A 25,135-nucleotide genomic window follows, 5' to 3' on the forward strand; every position below is an offset into this window, starting at 1 on the left:
CACAGGAATCTGGTGATAGCGACTGGACAGCTTAAGTCCATTCTCTCCGATAATCATCATACCACACAGTCAGCCGATTTCAACACACAATGGAAGAAACCTAGTCGGAAGGAACAATCGTATTCGTGGTTTCATTACTTGCTGCATAGCACTTTGAGTTTTTTTTTTCGCCTTTTCGTTTCCGCACCACCGTCTTCATCCTGTTGATATACTATCGTCCGAACGTATCATACTTTCGTCTTTTCCTTTAATTTCTTGACATGCATCGCCTCTATCTTACCGAAAGATGGCCTCACCAAATATAATATGATTCTTCATCTCAGATTGTTCTCGAGCTAATCTTTCCGCGGCCTCCTCGACACTAATTCGCGGATGTCATCGAGGATATTCCTTTCGCGACAGTAGAACAATTTTGTCCTGCCTAAAACCCGGCGCCAGGTATAGAGATGCAAGCAGCGCATGAGTGGAATGCGAAACCATCCGGCATGCATAAATAAACTATATAATCTAAACTGTCCTCTACAAAAGCTATTCCCTCTATAAGAAGACCGATTACTGAAGAAGAAATGATTCCCATCAGCTGATGTTCTACGTATTTCTGTATAGTAATGACCCGGTTTGACACTCACGTAGACTTCCAACACATATCTCTCATCCTCTTTCAACTCCTCGATAAAGTCTTCAGCTCTCTTCCTTTCCATACCATCATCAGTCAGACTGCCGACGAGAGCTTCGAACACATCAGGTACAGGCCAAGTAGGACCACAGAGGTAGAAGTAAGCGGCATCTGATCCTTTGCCTTGCAAGAGCTTGGATAACATCTTCTTATCGGCTGACATCTTGTGTTGGATATATGTCTTTGAGTCTGAATCTCTTGAGAAAGCTAATCCCGCGTGAGAGATGATTCCAGAAGCAATATAAGCCTCAATCTCCTCCCCATACAAGTACTCTTGTGATCTATATCTTGATCCGAAATAGTATATCAAAGGTCCAACATCGATTCCTTGAGTTCGTTGCCAAGCTCGATGTTGCATAAAGGCTCTGAAAGGTGCAGCACTACGAATAATCCAGCAACCGTTAGCATTCTGTTACGACGTGAAGGGACAGTCGAAAAGGACTACTCACCCTGTACCGAGACCAGCCATGATAATAGGTTGCTTGTTGTCAGGAGGTAACTTCATTACTGAAGGTTTGATTGACACAGTAACTTTATCTCCTGGTTGAAGGGCAGCAAGATATCGTGTACATTGACCGAATCGAGGAGAGCCATGTACATTCGTCCAATCGACAGTAACGATCAATAATTCTACTTTGTCTCCGACAGCTTTTTGACTTGAAGCGATACTGTAATGTCTAGGTTTGATTTCAGGTACAATACCGACTAATTCGGCTACAGAAGGTCTAGCTGTTTTATATCTGAATAAGACATCTGCGAAGGTAACGGTTTCGTTTTCTGCCATTTTCTTGAACAGTTCTGCACCTTCAGGAGCGCTGATGAATTTCAATGCCATCGCATCCGCTTTAGTGGTAGCAGCTTTGGACAAAGCAGCGTAAAATGCCTTTCCTGGTCTACCGAATAAATCGACGTTTTGCTGTAACAGTTGGAAGATAGTTCGGGTTTCTTGTGTACCAGCTTTGAGTGGGTTGGGGAAAGTAACTAGTTCATCAGGTTGAAGACCGTACCAAGAACAGAAATCAAGGACATCTTGAGTATCATTCCATCCGTGAATACCAATAGCTTCACCAATTTCATATTTCAATCCAGTCCCGGCAGTGTCAAGTTCCAAATGGAAGACGTTTCGATCGTATGTAGCAGGAGTGAGCCTTCGGTTTTCAGAAACGCTGACAAGGAAAGTTTCATCGGCAGTTGAGGGTCGAAGTCCGTTGATTCCAGATCCATTTGTGGAAGAGTCGGAATCGACAAGTTTGGCATCGGGAACAGTGAAAGCTTCTCGGAAGAAGAGATGTCTAGCAGCTAACTCCCATGAAGCGGTCAAGGGTTTCTCATCGGTATGAACATCTACAAGACCAGCTGTTCCGGGAAGAGCGTCCCATTCCCAAGCGTTCTTAGCTTTTTCAGTTTTGCCTTCCTCGAGCTCGGGAACTTCCCATCCGGATGTGGCAACCTCGGTAAGAGCAGCTTGAGCGGACTCGACATCTTCTCGAGCTATTTGGTTAGAGTGGAAGGCATCCAATACTTTCCATACACCGGCAGAGAGCTTCTGAGATCCAGTGTAAAGAAGAAGGAAAGCAACTTGCTCTTGGATGGGGAGTACGGGGGAAGCGGAGAGATCAAGAAGGAAGACTCGGATGTTCTTGGACTTGATGGCAGAGATCTCAGATCGTGAGAGTTTGACGGCGATTTCATCTTCGGACCAAGGCAATTCGAGAACAACGATGGAGCCTTCTTTGGCTGAAGACAAGACATCGGTGTACTTGAATACATTGGCGTCATTCACCCAAGTGACATCGGAAGCTTCGTTGATGCCGAGATTTTGAGTCTCGGATCCCGATGGAGCAAGAGAAAGAACTGACTTGACACCTCGAGCGGCGGAAGAGCCGAATTGAGCAAGACGGGTTTCAAGAGAAGGAGATGAGAGGAACAAATGGGTAAGCAATTGAGGAAGAGGCGAAAGTGGGGAAGTGTAGAAGGAGATGACCTTTCCGGGCTTGGACTTGAAATGAGGCTCCCACAAGTCTGAAGTCTGGGTCGCAATGACAGACTTGACGATAGGAAGAACGGCCTTTGACGATCCCGAAGCAGAATAGAGAGCGGAGAGGATGACAGCCTTCAGAGCATCAGCATCGGCTTTGGTGGCACCGGTGACGAAAACGTTCTTTCGTTGCTCTCCTTCAGATGTGGTAAGAGCAGAGTAAAGTTCTTCGGGCGAAGGATCGAGTGTCTTGACTTCTAATATACCGACTTTGGAAGGGAGACCAGCGTCCCAAAATTCTCTGATCAGTTTGCCGACGGGACCGACGTAGACTTTCTCAGCACCTTCGAGTTGAGCATGCTTGACAGTCCATAAATCGGCTTGAACAGGTGAAGGGAATTGGAAGGATTTGATTTCTCTTGCCCATTGACTTGCTGAAATTACGTGAATGACCTTTCGAGCTTCACCACCATATAACTTGGCGGCTGTATCGATGAGGTATTCGCCTGCCAAGGAGAAGACTACTTCCCAACCTTCGGGGACTGAAGTGAGGTTTTGCATCACACCAGGGGTGTAAAGACCATCGGCGAGTTCAAGAGAATCGGTAGTAGTAACAGTGGAAAGGTGAACGATGACGTCTCCTTGAATCCTCTCGAGCGAAGGGAGAAGGTAAGGTAGGGTTTTGATGGAAGCGAACACTGAGAATTTGCCAGATGATTTTGAAGCGTATCCAGCCAATTCTAATCCAGCACCTTCACGAGTCTGCAATTGATGAATCTTCTTACTTCCAAATTCAGATAATCTGGTACCAAACCCGACTTCAACTGCATCGTCATATACCCAGACTGATTCAGAGTGTTTGACAGCAAAAGCTTCAAGAACGTCAATACCTGATCCAAAGACTGTGGTGCCCGCTTTGGTGTTAGGAGTGGGTAATGAAGAAGCGAGAAGATGAGAGTAGTAACCTGAATCTGTAGGTGAGGGTGTAGCTTCGGGTATAGAGGCATCGATCAAAGCTTTGTGAACAGCAGTAGCGTCGGGTGATTTACCACCTGCTTCTGATACTGCGGTTGAAGTAGCAGAGTAAGGTGTGGATGATCCATCAGCATCAAGGTTGAGACCAGCGTCGGACTTCATGGTGGCGATTTGAGATTTTTGGGCGGGAATCATCTTGCCCGAAGTGATAGATGTCGTGAGGACTGTAGGTGACATGATGGGCGAAATATTTGACAAGACGAAAGGAAGAAAAAGTAAAGTAACGCTCGATCGAGCTTTTGTGTATGATCAAGAGAAGAAAGGAGAAAGGTATAAGAGAGATGTTTTTGTCAAAAAGACATATATATTTGACAGGCCAATTCGACTTTTTTCCAGAGACCTGGTCGATATCATTCCGATTTTTCCACGAATGAGAAACGAATAAAATGCGATGGCGCAATTTCAAACGACGATCTCCCATCAATTAATTGAAAGTATTCGGAATCATCAAAGGAACACGTGGCAGTCGGATGTCACCGCACGGTCCGAGACAGCCGGGTATCTGAACATTTTGATTCATTAACAATTCATTACGTGGCATTTATACGCCTCACTGAGACACGTGGTGAAAGAACCCCTCCCTTATCACTTTCTTCCGCCCTTTGAGTTGAAAGAGATCAGATCCAAGAATATCATTCGCTTCAGATGCCTCAGAAGACATCTGCTGAAATACTCGTATCATCCACCTATCTGCTTGACAAATCTTTGCGAAACCTCTTCAACACGTACGGGGGATTCTCATCCTATTCACTCAACACGTCTCTTCAACGTCCTATCCTGCTACCATAAGCCTTCCCATTCTTCCAAGATGGCATCTAACCTGCACAACCTCCTATCTTCGTTGCGTTCACCGATATTCCAGACGCTTTCAAATCCAACCTCATCACGTATGGGAACCAAATATTTACGACGTCGACTACGTGGTCCATCAATAGCGTCTTACTATCCTCAATTGACCAATCCTTTTCCCTCGATATCAGCTCTGAATAAAACGCATCCTTCGAATCCTTTTGCAGGATGGGAAGGTTCGAAACTACCTGAAACGATATCTAGGCCATCTGGAAGAGTGGTAATGGAGAATGTGCAATGGAAGAATGAAGGATCAATGTTGAGAAATTCTGAGCTCGTTGATGATGGGTTCGAAGAAATAGGAAGAAAGAGGGGTTTAGGTTGGCTGGCTGATGGTAAAGAAGTCCGAAGAGCGGAGAGGGTCAGGGTCAGAAAGACAGCTGGCAAAGGTCCTCCTAAGAAAGGTGAGCTTCGTCTTTATCATAACTAGAACTGAGATGTCTCAAGGCAAGAGAGTGCTGATATACGTCATTTCATCAAGGTCAAGGAAGAAGATCGCAAATGAAGAAGAAGTAGAGCATTGTACACATTTAAGGTGAGCATTGAGCTTCCTGCTTCCTGCATGTGTCAACAGGTATAGGGTCAAGGCTAATCGTACAGCGTATTTAGTTATAGAACATCACATATACTCCATGCATTACCATCTTTTATACTTACTTGGGGAAAGCAAAAGGGAGACCCGTTCAGCATATTGATCGAGATGGTTGAAGATCGTGACGAGGCTCACATGGAGTAGCGTGCTGCGAAGAGATTATCGACTACGACGATATGTGTAAACCTGACAGCAACGACATTGATTAAAGCTACAAGTGAAGGAAAATCACTTTCGAGGTGGCTAAGCTTGACATTCTGTCTCTTCTCGCTTCGCGCCATTACATCGAGACTTTTCTTTCCCGCTAGGTGAGCGACAGCCAACCTATCCACACTCACCGACAAACAGCACATATCATATCATAAGGGCTTCTCGGAAACAAGAAGGAAATTCATGAGACGTCTAACTCAGGTCGATTACTCGACTTGACTTGTATTTGTCATGCCTTCTCCTCCCATGAAGTCGTTGGCAGGACGGCATCTCTTTTGTATTAAACGATCACAAGAAGAACGCAGACGAGGAAGCAAGAGAAGGATACTTTGTGAGTGCTCATTTCTTCGAATTTGCTTCGTACCTGAGCTTGGACCGTTTTGCGAAAACTATACATAAAGGAGCAGGTCGTGATCGTGACGAAGACCACGAAACCTCCTTTTGGTCGTACTTCTAGTGGGCTCATCCTTGCGATATAGGCTTCGAGATAAGGCAATTTGTGTATTTGTTGACACGAGAGATAGTATGTAAGAGGCTATTAAAAGCTCATCATCTTTCTTGAAATATGATGAACCTTTTCTTCTTCCCCTATTCTTCGCCATCACCAGACAGCATAACGTGTCGGAAATAATGTCTGACACTGCACTTTCACGTCATATCACCCAAGCTACAATCGGTAATCCATCTTCGGAGAACGACTTCAACTCTGAGCTGTTACAAGATCCGTATCATGTGCTTGTACCATCCGCGCTCACTTATATCACTCAGACTCAACGCGATATCGAGGCTTATGGGGAAAATAATCCCCATTTCCCAGCTGGCCAAAGCAGCACTGCGTTATCTGGTAATCCTTCAACCATTAAAATAGCTTTTAGAGGGGATGAAAACAACGGTACTCGAAACGCAGGTTATATCGAATCTCTTTCTGAACTCTCGCCTTGTTTCGAAAAATCATATCGAAAGCGATTGACTCGGAAAGATTTCGAATCTGCCATAGTTCAAGCTAGGTCACAAGGTGGAACACCACCAAAGAACATGACGGAAGCGATCTTGAAACCTCGTGTATACATGGACATCTCAGCACCTGTCACTTCATTGTTTGACACTGTGAATGATGATGGCTCTACGCGTAAAGTTGATGCTTACAGTGCAAGACAATTCCAATTTCGTCATTTAATTAAAGAAGATTCTTGCACGAAATTGATAGGCGATGACATTTTCTCTAAAATTGAATCGCTTGACATCCAAGTCCGCCCCCGTCAATGGAACGGTCTGTCAGTTGGTACAGAATATGAACGCCAATCAGTGGACTCTCAATCCGGCATTTCGAAACCAGGAGGGATTACTCTCAAGCAATCTTCGAACGATCCCACCGATTTCTATTTCACAGGTGAACTTTCTAAGGAATATGGGTGTAACATTATTTGTACCTTTGACAGCAAGTCAACCGAATTTAAATCTGATCTCAATATAGCCCAGAGACTGGCAGCGAGATTGAAGCTCAAATCAGCATTAAAGAATATACATGAAGTAGACACAGATCGTAATATTGGCTTGAAATTGAGGTACGATAGCCAAACTGAATCCAAGTAAATTCGATGTAGCGGCATGTATACCGAACATTTTTAACGTACATAAGCCATCATTTTGTGAGACCAGTAAAGCCTATATATGTGTCTGTTGTGATTGGTGTGATTACACAATAATGGAACTCTGCTTAGAACTAATCACTGCCTTTTCTACTTCATGCATGTGTGATTCACTTCATGCTGTTTAAATGTATTTCGAAGTGGCTGCTTGGAGCCTCGATTGAGGTTGTCATCACGAGAGGCTTCGTGGCTCTCATGACCAAGACCCATGTCATGCTTTTCTCGTTTGGTGCTTCCGTGAGACATGATGAAGCTGATGAAGATATATGAGATAATCTGACGTAGCTCGATTTCTCGATGCACCTTCGCTTCTTGGCCTTCTTTTGTCATCTCCCATGAAGTCATTGACGGGACTAAAAGCATGCTACATTATGTCAATGCAAAAAGGGCTTTGCACAGCAAGTAAGTGATGGGTAGTCTGTCAGTACGAGTACTCAAAGGATCAAAGACTCGTCAAACTCAGCTCTAGACCCTGCCCAACGGGGTGTATGGAGATGAGCTTGTCCGGATCATGACGTAGTATGTCTTCCTCTCCTTTTTGTTCTACTTTTTGAAGTCTCTCCCTTGTGATGCAAACTTGGTCCTAAGAAGCCTCAGTTGTTGGCAGATACGACATAATCATTCATTACACTACTAAAACCTCTTCGTACCTCTTCAAGTATCCCAAATCGATACGTATTGTAATCGAAATAATGTCTGATGCTGCACCTCTACCTGACTACGCGCAAAGTGCAGCCAACAGCGGCACTCAGCTATTGTCAGGTCAAGCTTCCAGCACTGCTCCACCACCCACCTACGAAGAAGTCACACGTGGCAATCTCAGGCATGTGCGAGCTACAGGTCGCAGCCCACTCTTTGACGTTGATGTCCGTAACTACTTTGAGCTGTTACAAGATAGGAGTCAGCGACCTGTACCCTCACCAGTGACTGACATCACTGACGCCCAAAGCAACTTGGACTCTCAGGGCAATACCTTATCCCTCCAGATCGCTTTTCGAGGCGGACCAACAGATCGTGCTCGAAACCGAAATCATATCAAATCTTTATCCGAGCTCACAGAGTATCCTAATGGACCATACTCGTACCGTAAGCGATTACAATTTGGTCGTTACGAGCCCAAGCGCGGTTCCAACGTCTCAAAAGGCGTCCTTACTTCTGGCATAAAGACGGACATCTCAGAACCTCTGATCACCTTGGCAGGAACTGCAAGTAACCATCGCTCGTCCCATAATGTTGATCTCCACAGGGCAAGACAATTCGAATTGCGTGATCTCATTCACCGCGATTACGACGATAAAGTGATAAAGAAAGATATATTTTCCATGATCAACTCGCTTGAGTTGGAAATTAAACCGACAGCGTGGATCGATCAATCATCTGAAGGTTTATACGAGCCTCCAATAGTAGATGCAGACGCTGGCGACGTCACTTTAGGAGGAATGCATCTGTTCCAATCTTCGATAGATCAGACTATTTGGTCTTGCGCAGGTCATAGCTGTCCTCGTCATGTGTGTCAGATCAGTGTGAAGTCGATAGAATTGAAAGATCGCTACAACCATTCAGTGAAGAAATGGCTATCAGAGCATACTCTTGAAGAGGCATTCAAGGGGACACGTTACGTCGAGACTGATTGTACTTTCGGCCTCAAAATGAGGTATGACTGCCGATCACAGGGTCACTAAACTTTATCTCGGAGTAAAGTCTAAAAGGATGCTTTGGTGTATACAACTCCGTAGCTTTGCTGAATGACTGGTATCAACGATACATTACCTCGGTTTGTTCTGTAATCACTCAGAGATGCAGAATTCATGGTGCATATACTGGGTCTATACAATCCCAAAAGCGATGTTATATCTGTATGTAGAATCATTACTGCCTCTATACTATATGCATTTCAATTCTACTTCTTAGACTTCTTCTCACCGACGATCTCCAGCTCTTCTACATCCTCTTTTTCCTCGCCCACCTTACTTTGCGTGCTCTCTGTTAATTGAGCCTGCCAGAGCCTTTGATAAACACCTCCATCTATAGTCAAGAGTTGTTCGTGTGAACCCTGTTCGGCAACTTTACCATCTTGCAGTACTATGATCAAATCTGCGTCTGATATTGTGCGTAATCTAATTCGTGCGGAGAAGGGTCAGCAAGACCTTCACTTCAAGGGAGCTATACTATGGTATTTGCTCGATCTCGCCACCGAGCGGAATAATGTAAAAACGTAAAGATGAGATCGTGAACACTGACCTATGAGCAATAAAGACACTTGTTTTACCACCACCTAAAAGAGTATTGTTTATATTTCTCATTAATTCCGTTTCAGTATAAACGTCTAAAGCACTTGTAGCTTCATCGAAGAATAAAATAGGTGGATCTTTTAATAACAATCTAGCAACTGCTAGGCGTTGTTTTTCACCACCTGAAATCATTAAACCTCTTTCACCAACTTTCGTCTTGTATTTATCCGGTAATCTTTGAATCGTTTCTTCAACATGAGCTTTTTTGGCAGCTTCAATAACCTGCTCATCTGTAGCTTCCAAATTACCATATCGAATATTATGTAATATATCAGCATGGAATAATGGCGTATCTTGAGGTACCACTCCTATTGATTTTCTCAGTGATTCTAATGTGATTTCTTTTATATCTTGCCCGTCGATTGTTATTCTTCCAGATTGGGAATCGTAGAATCGGAAAAGAAGTCGGAATACAGTAGATTTCCCACATCCTGAAGGTCCAACGATAGCTACTTTGTGTCCGGCAGGTATCGTAAATGATAAATCTTTGAATATGGGTCTTTCAGGATGGTAACCGAAATTGACGTTCTCAAATCGGATTTCACCCCCTCTCAATGCAAGAGGTTTGGTATTAGGTTTATCCTGAAACGAGGTGAATATAACTCAGCTTTGACACTCATCTCGAAAAGGACGGTTAGTGGACATGACCTAAAATACTCACCGTGATACTGGAATCCAAACCCTGCAAGTTAAACATAGCTTCCATATCTATCAAGCTCTGTCGCAATTCCCGATAAACAGTACCCAGGAAGTTCAAAGGCATTGACAGTTGGAAGACCAGTTGATTCACCATCACAAGATCACCGACTGTCATTGTGCCTGAAATTCATTGTCAGTCGATGGCGACGATAGCAATACAAGGATAAAAGCTGAAAACAAAGGTAAGAACGGATATTCACCTTTCACTACCCCTTGCGCAGCGAGTAACATCATCATTGTCAAAGCGCTTGAAAAGATGAAATTCTGACCAGAGTTCAATAGTGCTAAAGAAGTGGCTATTTTGACCGAAGCCTTTTCGTATGTTTTCAACGTGGCATCGTATTGAGCTACTTCGAATCTTTCATTGTTGAAAGCCTAAGAGGCATGTCAGCCATTCCCCGTCTTACAATGAAAGGTGGACAACTCACTTTTACGGCTTCATAATTGATCAGACTATCCACAGCAACGGTAGCACCTTTATTATCAGCTGAATTTGCTTCTTTTCTGAATTTGGTCCTCCAAGCTGTAGTTTGAACAGTGAACCATGTATAAAGCCCCATGGTGATAGCTGTAACAGCTGCAAAATCCCATCCGAATTTCCATGAGAGGATACCGCATACCATGGTGATTTCCAAAGCTGTCGGTATCACGTGAAATACTATTGAAGAGAGAATGAACGATATACCCCTGCGTGAATTCAACATTCAGCTCCAGCTCACTCCGATACGAGACGAGTCGCTTGTCACATCAAAGGTCAATCATCGATCAACTCACTTAGTTCCCCTATCTATAGCTCTAGTCAAACCCCCTGTCTGCCTCTCCAAATGAAATTTCATATCCATATTCAATAGATGTTCAAAAGTCTCTCTTGCTACTTTCCTGATGGCACTTTGAGACACAGAAGCGAAAACAGCATTTCTCAATTCTCCAAAAGCAGTAGTCAACACCCTAGCAGCTCCATCTATTTTCAAGCATCAGCACTAGGTCTGTAACAATGCCAAGTCAGCACTTACACCCGGCAATGGAGGCACCTGCCAGCACCCAGACTGTACTGCTTTCCGTTATCGGTACATTCAGACTATCCACTATCGTCTTGAAGAAAAACGGCACTTGCACATTCAGAATCTTTCCAGCGATCAATAACGCCAAAGCACCCATTACACGTATTTTGACTTTCGGGTTATTCTTAGGCCAAATATTATGTGCTAATTTCAGTATTATCCTCCAGTCCGTCTTATCCTGAGACGAGGCAGAAACATCTTTCGGCGAAGCATCGGGGTTCAGTGTGACCTGCTTCTTGGAATCGGTAGTGGTAGTCGGCGGTGAGGAAGGTGGAGGCACCAAACGGCGAGAAGAAGTGGAGAAAAAAGAGATAGCGGGAAGTGCTTTCGATCGAAAGACACGGGATGAAGGATGACTGGGTTGAGACCGAGAGAGGATTGATAGTCGTGGTAGCTGAGCCCGATCCAGTGATGTACTTGGCTTTGCAAGCTTCGATATCGACCTGGCGGACCGCCTTATAAAGCTTGTCGAGTTCATATTCCTTGATGGGCCCGCGGCGTTCCATAGATTTGGAGGCCTAGGAAGGACATGTCGACTGCAAGAGCCGAAGCTCATCATGTCGTTTGTGGTGACTGATTCTTGGTATACGTGGGGTAGTTCGAGATGTATGAGAAGTTGGACTTTCGAGACATTATTGTAGGCCGAGGTTTGTTATGTACGAGTATACATTTCGCTTATATCAAAGGTGAGCGCTTATGATGCCATCGACCAGAGATCTCCACGTGCCTGAGTGGAGAAAGCCGCTGGAAAAGAGCCCAAATGCATCCCGCTGCCACACTCCCCAAGAAAGGTATAATGCCGCCATACTGAGATAAGGGAGTGAGATAACGCCGTGTTTTTCTTTGATATATGTTATGCAGTTTTTCCCCCCTCCCTTCCCTTTCAGTAACCGGATAACCAAAACAGATTCCCCCCAATCATCACCCGGCAAATGATGTCCGAGCTGTTCCACCACCGTCATTAAAATATCAACATCCCATAGCTCAAGTCTGAAAGACAGCAAGACATACCGAATAAACAGCACCAGCATCCTCATACTCGTCAACAGATAGGCATCAGGTGAAGATCCCGGGCCCAAGTGATTGCGACAAGCAGCTGAAGAGACTCGCGTGTCAGATCTGGCGGCAAAACCATACGAGACGTAGCCGACATTGACTAAAATACAGCGGATTGTTGGCTGCTTGCTTCTCTCAAACGATCATAACGGTATTATCGGCTTCTTTCCAAGCTTAAGGAAAACTTGACATCAAACTACGATCACGTGAATAACACGAATCAATCAAAAGATGAAAAGAAATTGGGAAGGACCTTCTTCCTCTTACGGTCAATCCGATGGGGTACCAATGGGTCAAACAGATGAATCAGGTTGGGTACAAGTAGCTTCACATCCTTATGCTCAAGCTTATTCCTCGATACCGAACCCTTTTCAACCTTCCCCTCTACACAACTCAACCACATACGACCAGAATCCATCTTCATCTTATCATGACAACGGTAACATGCATTCCCATCAAGACAAGAAACCAAAAATGATGGATGGCATGGAAGGTTCTCCTCAAGGTAGAGAAGGGGATAGTGATGACAATGATGAGGACGATGAAGATGATGACGATGATAACGATGATAGCGCAAAGGGTACTCCGGCTGGGAGAGGTAAAGGCGGTAAAGGAAAAGGTGAAAAGCCAAAAGTCAAATTGACGAGAGGTTCAAGGTTAGTCAACTATATCAATCTGGATTAGATCACAATGTTGACGATATTGATGCAGAGCTTGTATCGCTTGTCGGAAGATCAAAATGAGATGTATACCGGACGAGACTTCTGGACCCGGTGCACCATGCAAAGTGAGTAACACAATCGGCCATCTTCACGACGTTATCATGCTGATACCATTTATCCTCTGTAGCGATGCAAATCAGGTGGTCACGAGTGCATATTCGAAGAGTCGAATAGAGGCAAAAGGAGCACAAGGAAAAATGAAGCAATGGCAGCCAAAATGGCTAAATTTGAAGCGGCTCTTAAAGGTATAGGGGCAGTGAGTTGAATCCTCTTCTACATGACACAATTGAAACATCTCTTTTGGCTAAATCACGCTGTTCCTCAGGCATTGAGTAATCTTGATCAGCCGGCCCTCAACTCCTTCTCAACGGCATTACACTCTACTACATCGGATACCGATGTGATCAAGCTCATCACCTCTCATACTTCACCCTCTGCAGTCCCTACTTTAGCAGTCGCCATGAATCGACAGTCATACAACCCATCTGGTGATTCTTTTTCAGGTGAAATGAGAGGGGAAGATTCGGCACATGGACCCCATCATGCTCAACCACCTCTGTCACCCCGTCTTCATTCTTTACCTGATAACGTGCTTTCTCCACTGGGTCTTTTAGCAGAAGCAAGTTTACAAAATACCGATACAAGCAAGAAATCATCTTCTAAATCAGGATATAACAACCAAAATGGGAAATCACTGCATAGAGCGTCAGCTTTGAGCTTTGATCCAAGAAGTAACCCTCCGCAGAGAAGCGGGAGTCCGATGGGTCTTTCACCGGGAAGCTACAGACTAGCTACTAGCGATATAAGAGGTGGAAATGGCGCTCCGGAAGAAGAAGATCATCTTTATGACGAAACAGGACAAGGAGTCGCTTCGCACAACTACTTCAAGCTGGGTACGTAAGCTATTGGCATCGGTGCTCACTATACTAATTCATTTTGGCCAGTAGGTAATACAATGAACCCGACTGCTGGACTAGGCGATACTAGATTACCTGAGCTCATGACCATAGTATCGAGGGAAGAAATAGGAGAGCTGTTCGATATCTTTTTTGATAACAGTGAGTCTCCACTCAATTATCATGGGTACAAGAAGATGTTGAACCCTATGTGTCCTTTCTCAGTGTCGTTTCAGGTGCCGTTAGTGTATAGGGAGTTCCATACTCCCGATTTAGTGTTGCAAAGAAGTCAATTCTTGTGTACAGTGTAAGTGCATTTCGCGCTATAATCCCCTATCTTGGCCGATTCAGCTGACGTGAGCAACGACAGGCTCTGTGCCCTGGCGGCTAGATACTACCATAAAAGACCAGAACTCAATGCTCAATTGTCAGCTTATGCTAAAAGATTGGCGTTTGAGGTCCCTTCTAGAGGGTACGTGATATTCTGATTTTGTAATTTGGCTTAATACCTTGGTATGAGCGAATCTGGACTCTGGCTGACGGGTAATCGGTATAGATATAAATCCGTCGAGGTTGTTCAAGCATACTTACTGCTTTCACTTTGGACTTTAGGGCCAGAAAAGACTTTTGAACAGGACAGAACATGGTTAATGCTTGGTATGGCAATCAGGTAAATTGATCATCAATATCTTTACGGAAGACTCCACATCTTTTGCTGACAGGAGTGGAAACTACCAGGATGGCAACCGATTTGAATTTACATAGGAAAAGTATCGTTTCTGGACTGGATACTGAGGAGGGAAAAGCTAGGGATCTTGAGGTGAGTATCCTCAGTATCTTCGCACTGTCGTTGGAAGAATGGTTCTGAACCCCTCCACAGATAATCAATCGAGAAAGATGCTGGTTACACTGCTTCGTCCTTGATCGATCTCTTTCTGCTCAGATGGGGAAACCATATACGCTTCGAGAAGACTACATCATTCGAAATGCTTGTGAAGCATCATGGCATCAGCAACGGTTCTCGCTTCGTTCAGATAGAGGTTTATCGGCATATGTCGTTTTGCAGCAGATCATGAGTAGAGCAATAGATTCAATATATAGTAGTACCTCAACTGTCAGTGGATTAAGACATGATTGCGATTGTGAGTATCTCGTAAGAATTTGAAATATAGGCAAGTAAGCTAATAGAGTGATAGATATGTTGATTGTCAGATCGGCTCATGAGGAACTAAGAAGATGGTTGACAGAGGTAAGTCTTCTCCACACATCGAGTCTGTCAATCGTAGCTGACCTGTATATACAGTGGAACAGACCCGAACAGTAAGTTGAGTCAGAGATTAGCTCAATTGTGTGGGGTCTGACAGGGATTTCCCAGATATGTAGGAATGGCCGGTGTCCCGGATGGAAAAGCAGAATACGACTACAGTTCGAGAGGTCAATTTTATTTCGCTTATTCAAGTCTGGTATTATACTCGTTCGGATTAGAAAATGCCTTAGAGGTGAGCGCGAGCTGGAAGATCAGTCGTACTGTAGCTAATACTTTTTATCATAGAGAGCTAAAATGGATATATCCTTCTTCTTGACTAATGTGTACGAAGCTGCTACGGTAAGCCGATTTATGACCACAATCCTAACGTGAGCGAATCAAGCTGAAATCGTTGATGTAGCGAGTCTGTACGGTCGTCAAAGAGGAGTTCCTTCCTAAAGGCTATCTACCCTATTTGCCTGATTCAAATTTTGTCATGTGCAGTTATGCGGTAAGTTCCAATTCTGTGATGAGTCATGCGTGGTTATTGATGTCGTCGCGCAGCTCTTGTCCCTCTTGAAATTGCTCAAACCTGATCTTCGACCCTATCATGATTCGGAAGAAGCGATATTTAAGCTTGTGTCGTGAGTGGATCTTCCCAAGTGGACAGATTATATGCGCAAAATCTGGAGCTGACACCGACCGTTGAATTATAGTGAAATGGCGGATATTTTGGAAGATTGCGCTGTTGACCCTTCTCATCAACCTGCTATTTACGCTGCCTTCATTCGCGAGATCGTCCGAAAGACAAGGGAGTTGCGACATGGCCACGGGATTATAACAGCTCCTACCTCACCTGGAACTCTCCTATCTCAGCAGATCCATGGAACGATGGCTACTGGACATCCAATCGCTATAGCTCCAGTAGCAGGTTCAGTCGGGACAGATCACTCGACAGCTGTCGCTACTGCTGTCGCTGCAGCAGCAGCTGCTCAAGCTCAATCTCAAGGTGTATATGATCCTCAACTAATGGATCAAACTGCAAATTGGCAACCTGGGGAAATGTTACCTGGACATTCAGGCGAAACACAATTCACATATATCCCTCAAGGCGGAGATATGATGTAAGTGTTGATTTCAATCTACGTTGATTGTATTTAGACTAGACTGGAGGCTCACGATCATGAACACATAGGATATTACCATCTCAAGCAGGCCCATCAGTAGCACCTTCACCGACAGCTGCGTTCCTTTCAAATCCGATATCATCCGCTAACAATATGCAAAATCCACAACACAACAATTATGTCACGACTCCAACTGCTTCGAATGGATGGGCAGAATACCTACCCACATTCATGGGCTCAGATGGTTTTGACGGGTGGGACGGTAGCATGCTCTTACCTGGTTTCGGTCGAAATCAAATTACTTTAGCAGGCGGTCTATTACATAGTCAGTATGGAAGTGGAATCATGTGAGTTTGCTTTCCTTCTCTTTATCTTTTTCTTCCCGTGTCATCACCACATCACGTTGGCGCGACATCGAATGGTTTCTACTATCACGAAGGCAAATTATCTGAAGAGTGATAGAGTGACTGACGTACTCGATGCGCACCGCAGAACACCCGCGCATGTCACTCCCACTCACAGTAGGATGGGATCAAGATCTGGAAGTAGAGCACAAACCCCGCATCATGGGTCTCAGAATTGAGATTTTGAGTGATTGATGCATGGTTTCTCTCGTATTGGTTCTTGTGCAATTCTGACTGTTTTGGGATGAATGTGAATTATTCTCTGATCGAGACATTGACAATTAAAGTAATCTTGTATACTACTCTTTTACTTTGAAAACTATTATATTTACTGTTTTTCCTTCGTGATTCTACACCTCAAATATTCATTCGAATTCGATGACTTAGTATCATAGTATTTTTGGAAATAAACGAAAGATGATTATACTTTCATTCAATATAATATTTGTTTTTATGTACTTTTTGTGTTATATAAGTATCGATAGAGTACAACACGATGCATCATCTATGCAAAAATAGTTCTTGCATCTACTTTGCTCCTACTTTGGGTTCTCTTTTTCTGACGACAGCGGTCTGAAAGCGACTTCTCTCGGTAATCTGAATGACAGACAATACATGTCCTTATTTGGTGCGACAGATCTTACGTGATGAAGTAAATAATCTTTTGAAGTTGAGGTAAGTGGATATGAGAGGTATCTACTTGCTCTCTGTAAGGATGCAGAGTGGAGTCAGTATGTGTGTCACTCTTCAACAAGCAATATGGTCCCAGTGTGAGAAGGAGGGAAGTAACCGAGATCGGAAGCGGGAAAGACAATGAAGGTGACGATGTACTCACCTCTAAAATATCAGGTTCAGCTTTTTCTCTTTCTACTTCTCGAGTAAAGCAGTATACGTGGACCATTGGCATGTCAGCTCCTTCTCCATTCTGTCCATGTTTCTCTATGAACGAAGCTTGAGTAAGGAGAGGTGTGAAACACCCTGAATAAGCGTATAAGAAAGTTAATGCTGAATCAGGAAGGTTCATGATATAATGTTGTATGATCTTAGGGGGTTCAGGTAATGATGGCGATGATAATTTGACTTGATCTTTTTTAGGTGATGTTGTCACTTTAGTCAATCCTATCGCTTCCGTGATTGATGATATACCTTCCATGATCGTTGTTTGTATTGGTTGAGCTTGCGATGATGCTCTTGAAGGTACCGCTGCTGCCGCTGCCTCTCTCTTCTTTCGTTCCTCTCTTTGCTTTTTCCTCATCGAGACCACCGGTTCACTAGCTGTGAATGGACTATTCCAGACTTCTAATGCTGATGATTGGATGAATGCAGCTCCATCTTGTTCGAATATACGTAGATTATTTTCCACCTATGGCGATAAAGTTAAAAACAGATTGATCAGTAATGGAACTACGAGTGAGATCTTGAGAGCCTGTGGTTCTATACTTACATGATTTTTCACCCTATTCTCTCTCATCCACTTGACCCCTTCAGGATTCAAATCATTCCCTAGAACGTAACAACTTCTCTTCGCAGCTGGAACAACGAATGGTCCTACTCCAGCCATGACATCCGCTACTAATGAATTAGGCTTGAAAAGATCTATCAGTCTTTCATGTTCATGATGAAGTCTTGAATTCCAATAAACAAGTGAGAAATCAAATGTGAATGTACAATTTGATTCGTTCTGTAAATATGAATTAAAAGATGAAATCAGTTTCTGTTACGGAATACACGGAGCGTTGGGCAACAGTGGATGATTCGAATCGAAATGGAGATAGTTGGCGGCTCAATGAGTCAAAGGTCACATACCAAAGTAGTTATATAATCTTTCTCCCCAGCAATAACTTCCATATCGAAATATCTATATTGAGCATGAATTGTATCTAACTTATTTACCACTGTTCTCAGACCTGGATTTTTCTATATGTCGCATGGATAGATTCAGCTTTCACATGGAATAGATCAGGTGATGACCACCACGACTTACATCCAGTATGACTTGACCTATGAGGAATTTGTAAGGTAACCATTCTTCTCTCAAATTCATATGTGCTATATGACCTGTTGAAGTGAACGATGAAGGTATATCATCTGATTTAGTGGTCGGTAAAACAGCACTTAGGATTTCGGCTATGTTCAACAGAATGTTAGAACTTAACATTAAATTCATCGAGGAATGACGATACCCAAGTGTGGGAGAAGTCATACTTACAAGTGTTCCAGTTATCGTATCCCAAGTTTATGATCTCAGTCCTCAATCCATTTGATTCGGCTCTGACCAGCTCTTTCGTAGCGTCTGATAGGTCCTCTTCTGCAGAAGCATTCAGTCGGATCCATTTTACACCTCGTCCGCTTTCCCTAGGATCGATAATGGATTTGACTTTCGGTAGATCTAGTACTTGTCTAACCATTGTCTCATTAGCTTGAAACCATATTGACATGACGATCATATGTGTGAGCTTACCCTTGCAATGCAGGATGAGTCCTTAATTTCCCCACTTTGGACGCCTCAACTTCGATCGATATGATAGGTACACTTCTATCGAAAGCTGTTCTATCCAGTTGCTGCATACCTAAATGTTGAGGTGGGCGCATGTACTCCGCCAAGGGACCGAAAGGTTGTGTAGAAGAAGAAGAAGGAGTGGACATCCTGAATGAGCGGAAAGGTTGATAAGTAGGTCGGATTCTACGAGGAAGAGGAAGTCGTTTTCGAGTGGCAGTTCGTACGAGATGTAAGGATCTAAGCATGAGCCGAAATGATGGTTGTGGATCTCAGGATAGTTCCTTATCTTATCTCAAATTAGTAAGGTTTTTGATCAATGAATTCAGAAGAACGAAATTTCGGGAAAGTCGAAAAAGAAATGTTATCATATCGAGTGGAGGGATATCTCGAGGTAAAAGAAGAAAGAAGGTAGATTTTCCGACGATTTACCGATTCGTGGCATCGCTTCCTTTCTGCCCCGTTTCGAAGTCTCAGTCAATGAGATGAAAGATCGCACAGAAGCCCGTAGGCTGGAAAAGTGTGTACAGGATCGGTCCATCTGGATAGTGTAAGGTAAATGCTGCTACCTGCAGAAAAACATGGTAGTTTCCGCGTCTGACCACTCAAAGGAGGTGAATTCCCTAACTTGCCTCGGAAAATGTATCCTTTCACATCCTCCCTTTGGCAAACTCCTAACCTAGTTCACCCTTATAACCAAAGTATGTTTACTGCCCTATCATCGTTTGTCACTGTGGTGTTCCGGTGAGAACCTTATGCTTTTCCCTTATCTACTTTGTATTTTCATTACAGCAAATTGCCCGTTTAACCTATGCGGCTAGCTCATTCGCCTGATCTCTTCATATCATATAGTTCTCAAAACCGATCCAGAATCGCTCGTCACTCTTTTAACTCCCTTACAGCCCCAGTTAGGTTAGAGCTTCACCAACATGTCCGACAGAGTAAACACCTATGATCAATCACTTAATACTGGCAATGGCCTTCTCTCCCACTCAGATCCCACTTCGGCAACTTCTGCCTTACCAGGCCCAGTCTCAACTTCGATTGCCACTGCTGAGGCAGGCAGTCTGACCCAGTCCTCTCACGCTGGCTCGTCTACCGCTCACCCTAAGGAGACAGGGGATATAAAGCCACCAAAGACTGATGCAAACTCTGAATCAAGTATGACAACCGCTGAAACCAACTCACGAACCAGTCATAATCTGACACCAGAACAAAGTATTCCTACTACAGAAACTGCGGATAGCTCTAAAGAGACATTGACATCCAGTAGTCTCACCGACACTGCCGATCAGGCCTCTACGACTCAACCTTCTACAACGGAGACCGCCACGTCTAGTAGCCTAGTCTCTACTACTAACCCATCCGGCTCCGTGGCACTTACAACGACTACCGGTACATCGCTATTACCTGAAAGTTTCACAGAATCTTCTCAAGTGTAAGTACACCTCTTTTTCGCCGGGGACCCCCTTGGTCCTGATCACTGATCATCTCGTCATAGATCATCATCCTCTGCGATTCCTCCGGTACCGCCACCTGTGCCTTTGTTCACCAAATCTACAACATCCGATCTCTCCGAAATAACCTCGTCTTCCACTGATTTCGGATCTACCCTGAACGATAGTGCTTCTACAACCTCATGGCAAGAAACAACCTCTGCCCCCGGAGGTAGACCTTCCAATATCGATGTTGCTAATATACAACTCGATTCAAGTGCGTCTTTCGAATACTCGAGAACAGAAGAGCAGACATCGATTGGATCTAGCACTTCGACAAATAACCTTGCTTGTGAGTTCGTGCCATGTGTATGCGGTGTAGGAATGATCATTCTGATATTTTCAATGTGACAGCCGCTCCGATCACCGCCAATAACGCAAAAGCGAGCGCAGATACCACCTCAATCGTACCAGGCCAAAGCGCAGCCAGTAGTGAGGCCTCGTCATCCGCTAATGCGAATGCAGACTCAGCTCATTCAAGCTCAGACCCAAATATCAAAAGTGAAGAACAAGGTGGCAAATTGGGTTCAATCGCCATTGTCGGTAAGTTATTGATCAAGCCACTGCACCCGTGACGCAAATACTCATGCGAATTTCATATAGGGATTGTGGGAGGTGTGTTGGTTGGTCTGATCCTGCTATACCTCGCATGGTATCAATGGGTAAGCCTTTTTGTTGCAATATACGAAAGTAAATATACGAAAGTACATGACTAAGAAATGGTTACAACATACAGCGAAAGAAACGAGCCCGGGAAGCCTTGAATGATCTTTCTGATGACCCTATGGACGAAAAATTCTCCCCAAAACTCTATCATAGTCGAGTGACTCGATCTTCCTTTGGCGCCGCAGATCCTATTACACCATATCCACATCGTCACAAAGGGAGAAGAAGAGAATCATTGGGGAATGATGATGAAGATGATGAACATTGGTTTGAGCCTCATCAGGGATATTCCGCAGATCCTGAAGACAGAAGTATGGGACAAGATCCATTTGATGATGCCCTTTTCAATTCTTCGAGAAATACTTTACCAACTAATGTAGGAAGGACAGAGTACATGTTAGGTCAATACGGAGATGGGATGACAGCTGCTTTAGCGGAAGATCTGAGTCCAACATTGCCACATACGGCCATCCCTAGTCGAACAAGAGGCGAAAATCCATTCGTTCCTCCAGTTCCACAAATGCCACCTACATATGGTGGATTGAATAGAAATGCTACCAATCGTACAGTAAGGACAATCCCTGCTGTACCAGACGACGTAGATCCGGGTTACGACGAAAGTGTTTATCAGACATATGGAGGATCTTCTAGACCACAGACTGAATATATGGAACCGAGTACATCCAATCTTCTTCCTTGGATCAATAAAGGTCACCAGGATGAAAGATTCCCAAACCAGCCAGAACTCGGGCAAGTACCGGTTGATACAGACTCTGAAGAGCGAGGAAACCAAAGGGCACCACCAAGAGCAATGATGGCTCAAGTACCTGTAGGAGGAAGACCGGAAGGACATGGTGGAGAGCTGGGTCAGATCCCCATTCCTGCATTCAGATAAGTTAAGTTAAAACGAGATAAGAATCAATTAATATGTTGTAACATTACGCAAAAGAATTCGGACAATGTGAATTGGGTGATTATGAACAAGTGGATACGATAGTTACCCATTGCGAACCTCTATATATACCACGCATGCAAGGTAATACCAAGTACGGAAATGTTTATCAGTATTGTAGTGTTTATCCATATTCTCATTCATTCAGTTAAAGGTCTACACAGAAGGTTCGATTACGTTTCTCACGTCCCATTGGGCCTTGATACTTTCTTCCTTAGCGACAGTCCTCTTCACTTCCTCCAATATATGTGGCTGGCTTGGGGATCAGTCTGCTAGATCTAGAACTTTGAGATCTCTGGACATCCAGATGGACTGTTAGCTGAAGACTGGCACTGAACGTTCACTCAGATGTCTCAATCTCTGCTGAACAGGGAACTATCGACGTATATCGATCTTTGTTTAGAAAAAATTTCCAGAGACCACTGTAAGTCCTTCTGCCCTTATGATCGTCATTAAACTTCTTCCATAATGCCGTTCTGACATCACCTTCTCCTTGGTTTTCAAGTTTGATTTCAGTATACTTCAATGTACTTCTCCACGGAAGTCGTTCACCAAATTGGTCCACGAAGGTTTCCTGCGGTATGATCGAGTTTAGCTCACTGCTCCAACACAACAAACCGTCTTCAAGTCCTGCAAGCGATGTCACACTTGCATTATTGGAATCTTGGGGTATCGTTACATCATCAATCCTTGATCGGGTAAATAATCCTGTATCTTGGTCAATACATTTCAGAATTCCCACAGTGGTCTTCGGTTTACCAAATAGGAGAGTGTTTGCGATTTTGCGTTCAAACGGCCTCTGTGAAAATCCTGCAACTATCCTTGCTGATCCTCTGTTCTCCGAGTTTTGGAGTATCTCAGGATCTGGAGGGTCCAGGTCATTGAATGATTGAGAGAGTCGACGCTTGTTCGGGGGTATTGACATGCTGTGCATTGGCGCTGTGTAATTCTCGACAGTATCTATTGGGCGTTTGAGCGTGTTTTGCTGTTGATTGTCTCGAAGGGAAGCATACCGCACTGTGTCAATAGAATACCCATCGTTCTCACTACTGGCAAGTGGCAAACCCCCAGATAGTCCTGTTCCTACGCTGGGTGCAACATCTCGCTGGTCTACATGGGAGTATGTGTGATTCGAGGTTGTGTAGTGAACCTCAGATGAATCGGCAGGAAGCTGATCCACTGGATTGGCTCGAGTACTATCTTGTATGTCGGGTGGGACCGTAGAAAAGCGAGTGTTTGCGTCATTTGGAGAACCCCAATTCAAGTCTTGGATATCATACTTCCAGGGAAGTTCTGGCGGGTCCAGAACTTCATCGGAAAGTAGGTATTCTAAATCTTTGAACTCCTCCGTGATCGCGTTCTCGTCTGCGATTTCCTCTTTCTGGACATGATGCATCGGGTGGCAAATCCTCTGTTGACTTCTGATTAAAGGCGGTTTATACTGGGTGGTGATTGTTTTCCAATACATATACTGACTACTGTATGCATAGTATGGTTTCAGAACTGATTTCGAACTAAAGACCCGTTGAAATAGCTGATCAGGTTTAGAGCAGTGCACCACACCATCGATTGAACGCTTTCGGGCGAGGAAAAGTGATACATGGGCCTTGAAAGGACGTCCTAACTTGGGCGACTCAACGAACAAAGGACCACTCCAATCTCGCCTGGCAAGCTTCTCGCTGAAGAAGCTGTGGCTACTGTATGTGGCGATTACGCCTACAGCCTAGTACAGAGGTATGGAAGTGGGTGCTTTCTATCTAGCGCAAACTCCGGTCAAATGGTGGACTTGGAAGTAGATCTGAAAGGAGGCTGTTGTGTTACTCGTTTTCACCCAATGAAAGGAAGTCAACCGAATAGTCCTCAAAAACTCCAAGACATCGATCGATAGAATGGCCCAAGCTGACTTGGTTCAACGGCGGTCTTCTGGCTCCTTGGGCATAGTGAGTCCAGAAGAGGTGCTACTCCTCTCATCAATATTATTATGAGCACGAAATTCGAACTTCTTTCTCACCTGCGGGGTACTCAATACCTGCCTCTCCGGAACAGCTTCGACTGGGACTATAAAAGCCCCACCAGTGATCGACAGTCATCCAGATCATCTCTACGGATACTTCGTTGGAATATACCTTACTATAAACATATAATGTCGCAGCCAGCTATTATAGAGACCTCTACGAGCCCTGAACAGCCATCCAAAGCCGCTAAGCGATATACTCCAGAGACTGTCGACACTGCCAATCGCACCGAAGTCGACGATGTAACAATTGACCAAGCGCAGAAGTAGGTTGGCCATCGATCAGGATTTTCCTTTCCTTGACTTCGCCCATCATGATGATAAAAGTGTGCTGAATATCATTGTCCTTTCTCAGTGCCTCACCTGAACAGTCTTGTGTACCAGGTGAAGACGACGCTACTGCGAAAGATACGGTCGATGACCTCTCTATCGATCGAGTGAAGGCTGAATCAGACCATTGGGAATCCCTGCATTCAATCTTACAATCTAGATTACTCTCGAAAAGAGCAAGGACGTCACCGAGATATTTTAACTCCTTCCGTTCTATCCTTTTTGATGACGATAGATCTAAAGCTAAAGCTGAACTTCCGAGCGAATTGTGAGTCTTAGATCCTACAATAATGATGCAAGGTGTTTAAAACTGTAACACTGAGAGGTGTTGTTCTTTCGCAACAGTTCTAGTATGCAAGACGGCTCTACCCTTCATAGCGGCCTTCAAATCAAGAGGTACATCGATAAGGAGAAAAGAGTAGCACCCTCAAGTTCCAAAGAAGATAATCAAAAAGCAGCTGACCTCTCCAACTTGTACAATACCTATTACAGTTACAAAAGGGGATGTGAGAACGTTCAGCAGATGTTAAACGGGTTACCTGATACGACGGACCACTGTTTGAGCGATAAGACAAGATGGTGATCGTGTTGGATTAGAACAGGTCATGTGACGACACTCTCTCTGGCCAAACTCAAGCCGTATTTTGCTTTGAATGTAACCCGTTTCTATTGTGAGCATTGGTGAACAT

General features: G+C 44.2%; 10 protein-coding genes across 10 annotated transcripts; 6 read left to right on the plus strand and 4 right to left on the minus strand.

Annotated features, from left to right (window-relative positions):
* Positions 1–552: 552 nt before the first annotated feature.
* On the minus strand, positions 553–3,866 carry IL334_006752 (uncharacterized protein; the record flags this gene model as incomplete). Its single annotated transcript, XM_062938449.1, has 3 exons — positions 553–555; positions 630–1,056; positions 1,126–3,866. 3 exons carry the CDS (start codon positions 3,864–3,866, stop codon positions 553–555), a joined length of 3,171 nt encoding a protein of 1,056 aa, XP_062794500.1.
* Positions 3,867–4,497: 631 nt separating this feature from the next.
* On the plus strand, positions 4,498–5,054 carry IL334_006753 (uncharacterized protein; the record flags this gene model as incomplete). Its single annotated transcript, XM_062938450.1, has 2 exons — positions 4,498–4,942; positions 5,020–5,054. 2 exons carry the CDS (start codon positions 4,498–4,500, stop codon positions 5,052–5,054), a joined length of 480 nt encoding a protein of 159 aa, XP_062794501.1.
* A 916-nt stretch (positions 5,055–5,970) lies between these two features.
* IL334_006754 (uncharacterized protein) lies at positions 5,971–6,933 on the plus strand (the record flags this gene model as incomplete). Its single annotated transcript, XM_062938451.1, has 1 exon — positions 5,971–6,933. One exon carries the CDS (start codon positions 5,971–5,973, stop codon positions 6,931–6,933), a length of 963 nt encoding a protein of 320 aa, XP_062794502.1.
* A 748-nt stretch (positions 6,934–7,681) lies between these two features.
* IL334_006755 (uncharacterized protein) lies at positions 7,682–8,671 on the plus strand (the record flags this gene model as incomplete). Its single annotated transcript, XM_062938452.1, has 1 exon — positions 7,682–8,671. One exon carries the CDS (start codon positions 7,682–7,684, stop codon positions 8,669–8,671), a length of 990 nt encoding a protein of 329 aa, XP_062794503.1.
* A 218-nt stretch (positions 8,672–8,889) lies between these two features.
* IL334_006756 (iron-sulfur clusters transporter ATM1, mitochondrial) lies at positions 8,890–11,596 on the minus strand (the record flags this gene model as incomplete). Its single annotated transcript, XM_062938453.1, has 7 exons — positions 8,890–9,106; positions 9,231–9,862; positions 9,942–10,099; positions 10,180–10,354; positions 10,408–10,666; positions 10,754–10,940; positions 10,993–11,596. The coding sequence occupies 7 exons, from the start codon at positions 11,594–11,596 to the stop codon at positions 8,890–8,892; spliced, it is 2,232 nt and encodes a 743-aa protein (XP_062794504.1).
* Positions 11,597–12,327: 731 nt separating this feature from the next.
* On the plus strand, positions 12,328–16,670 carry IL334_006757 (uncharacterized protein; the record flags this gene model as incomplete). Its single annotated transcript, XM_062938454.1, has 19 exons — positions 12,328–12,752; positions 12,808–12,883; positions 12,946–13,074; positions 13,144–13,711; positions 13,766–13,876; positions 13,940–14,021; positions 14,085–14,186; positions 14,271–14,384; positions 14,453–14,534; positions 14,595–14,856; positions 14,911–14,963; positions 15,018–15,034; positions 15,090–15,213; positions 15,267–15,320; positions 15,382–15,471; positions 15,525–15,604; positions 15,677–16,084; positions 16,156–16,434; positions 16,580–16,670. 19 exons carry the CDS (start codon positions 12,328–12,330, stop codon positions 16,668–16,670), a joined length of 3,147 nt encoding a protein of 1,048 aa, XP_062794505.1.
* Positions 16,671–17,030: 360 nt separating this feature from the next.
* Positions 17,031–19,137, minus strand: IL334_006758 (uncharacterized protein; the record flags this gene model as incomplete). Its single annotated transcript, XM_062938455.1, has 7 exons — positions 17,031–17,198; positions 17,327–17,854; positions 17,936–18,172; positions 18,298–18,408; positions 18,476–18,618; positions 18,701–18,891; positions 18,953–19,137. The coding sequence occupies 7 exons, from the start codon at positions 19,135–19,137 to the stop codon at positions 17,031–17,033; spliced, it is 1,563 nt and encodes a 520-aa protein (XP_062794506.1).
* A 780-nt stretch (positions 19,138–19,917) lies between these two features.
* IL334_006759 (uncharacterized protein) lies at positions 19,918–22,045 on the plus strand (the record flags this gene model as incomplete). The annotated part of the gene is made up of 5 exons (XM_062938456.1): positions 19,918–20,426; positions 20,490–20,776; positions 20,839–21,027; positions 21,088–21,146; positions 21,221–22,045. The coding sequence occupies 5 exons, from the start codon at positions 19,918–19,920 to the stop codon at positions 22,043–22,045; spliced, it is 1,869 nt and encodes a 622-aa protein (XP_062794507.1).
* A 397-nt stretch (positions 22,046–22,442) lies between these two features.
* On the minus strand, positions 22,443–23,498 carry IL334_006760 (uncharacterized protein; the record flags this gene model as incomplete). The annotated part of the gene is made up of 1 exon (XM_062938457.1): positions 22,443–23,498. One exon carries the CDS (start codon positions 23,496–23,498, stop codon positions 22,443–22,445), a length of 1,056 nt encoding a protein of 351 aa, XP_062794508.1.
* A 747-nt stretch (positions 23,499–24,245) lies between these two features.
* IL334_006761 (uncharacterized protein) lies at positions 24,246–25,029 on the plus strand (the record flags this gene model as incomplete). Its single annotated transcript, XM_062938458.1, has 3 exons — positions 24,246–24,382; positions 24,472–24,714; positions 24,792–25,029. The coding sequence occupies 3 exons, from the start codon at positions 24,246–24,248 to the stop codon at positions 25,027–25,029; spliced, it is 618 nt and encodes a 205-aa protein (XP_062794509.1).
* Positions 25,030–25,135: the final 106 nt, after the last annotated feature.

This window comes from Kwoniella shivajii, chromosome 9 (assembly GCF_035658355.1).
Source record: "Kwoniella shivajii chromosome 9, complete sequence".
Taxonomy (NCBI): Eukaryota; Fungi; Basidiomycota; class Tremellomycetes; order Tremellales; family Cryptococcaceae; genus Kwoniella; species Kwoniella shivajii.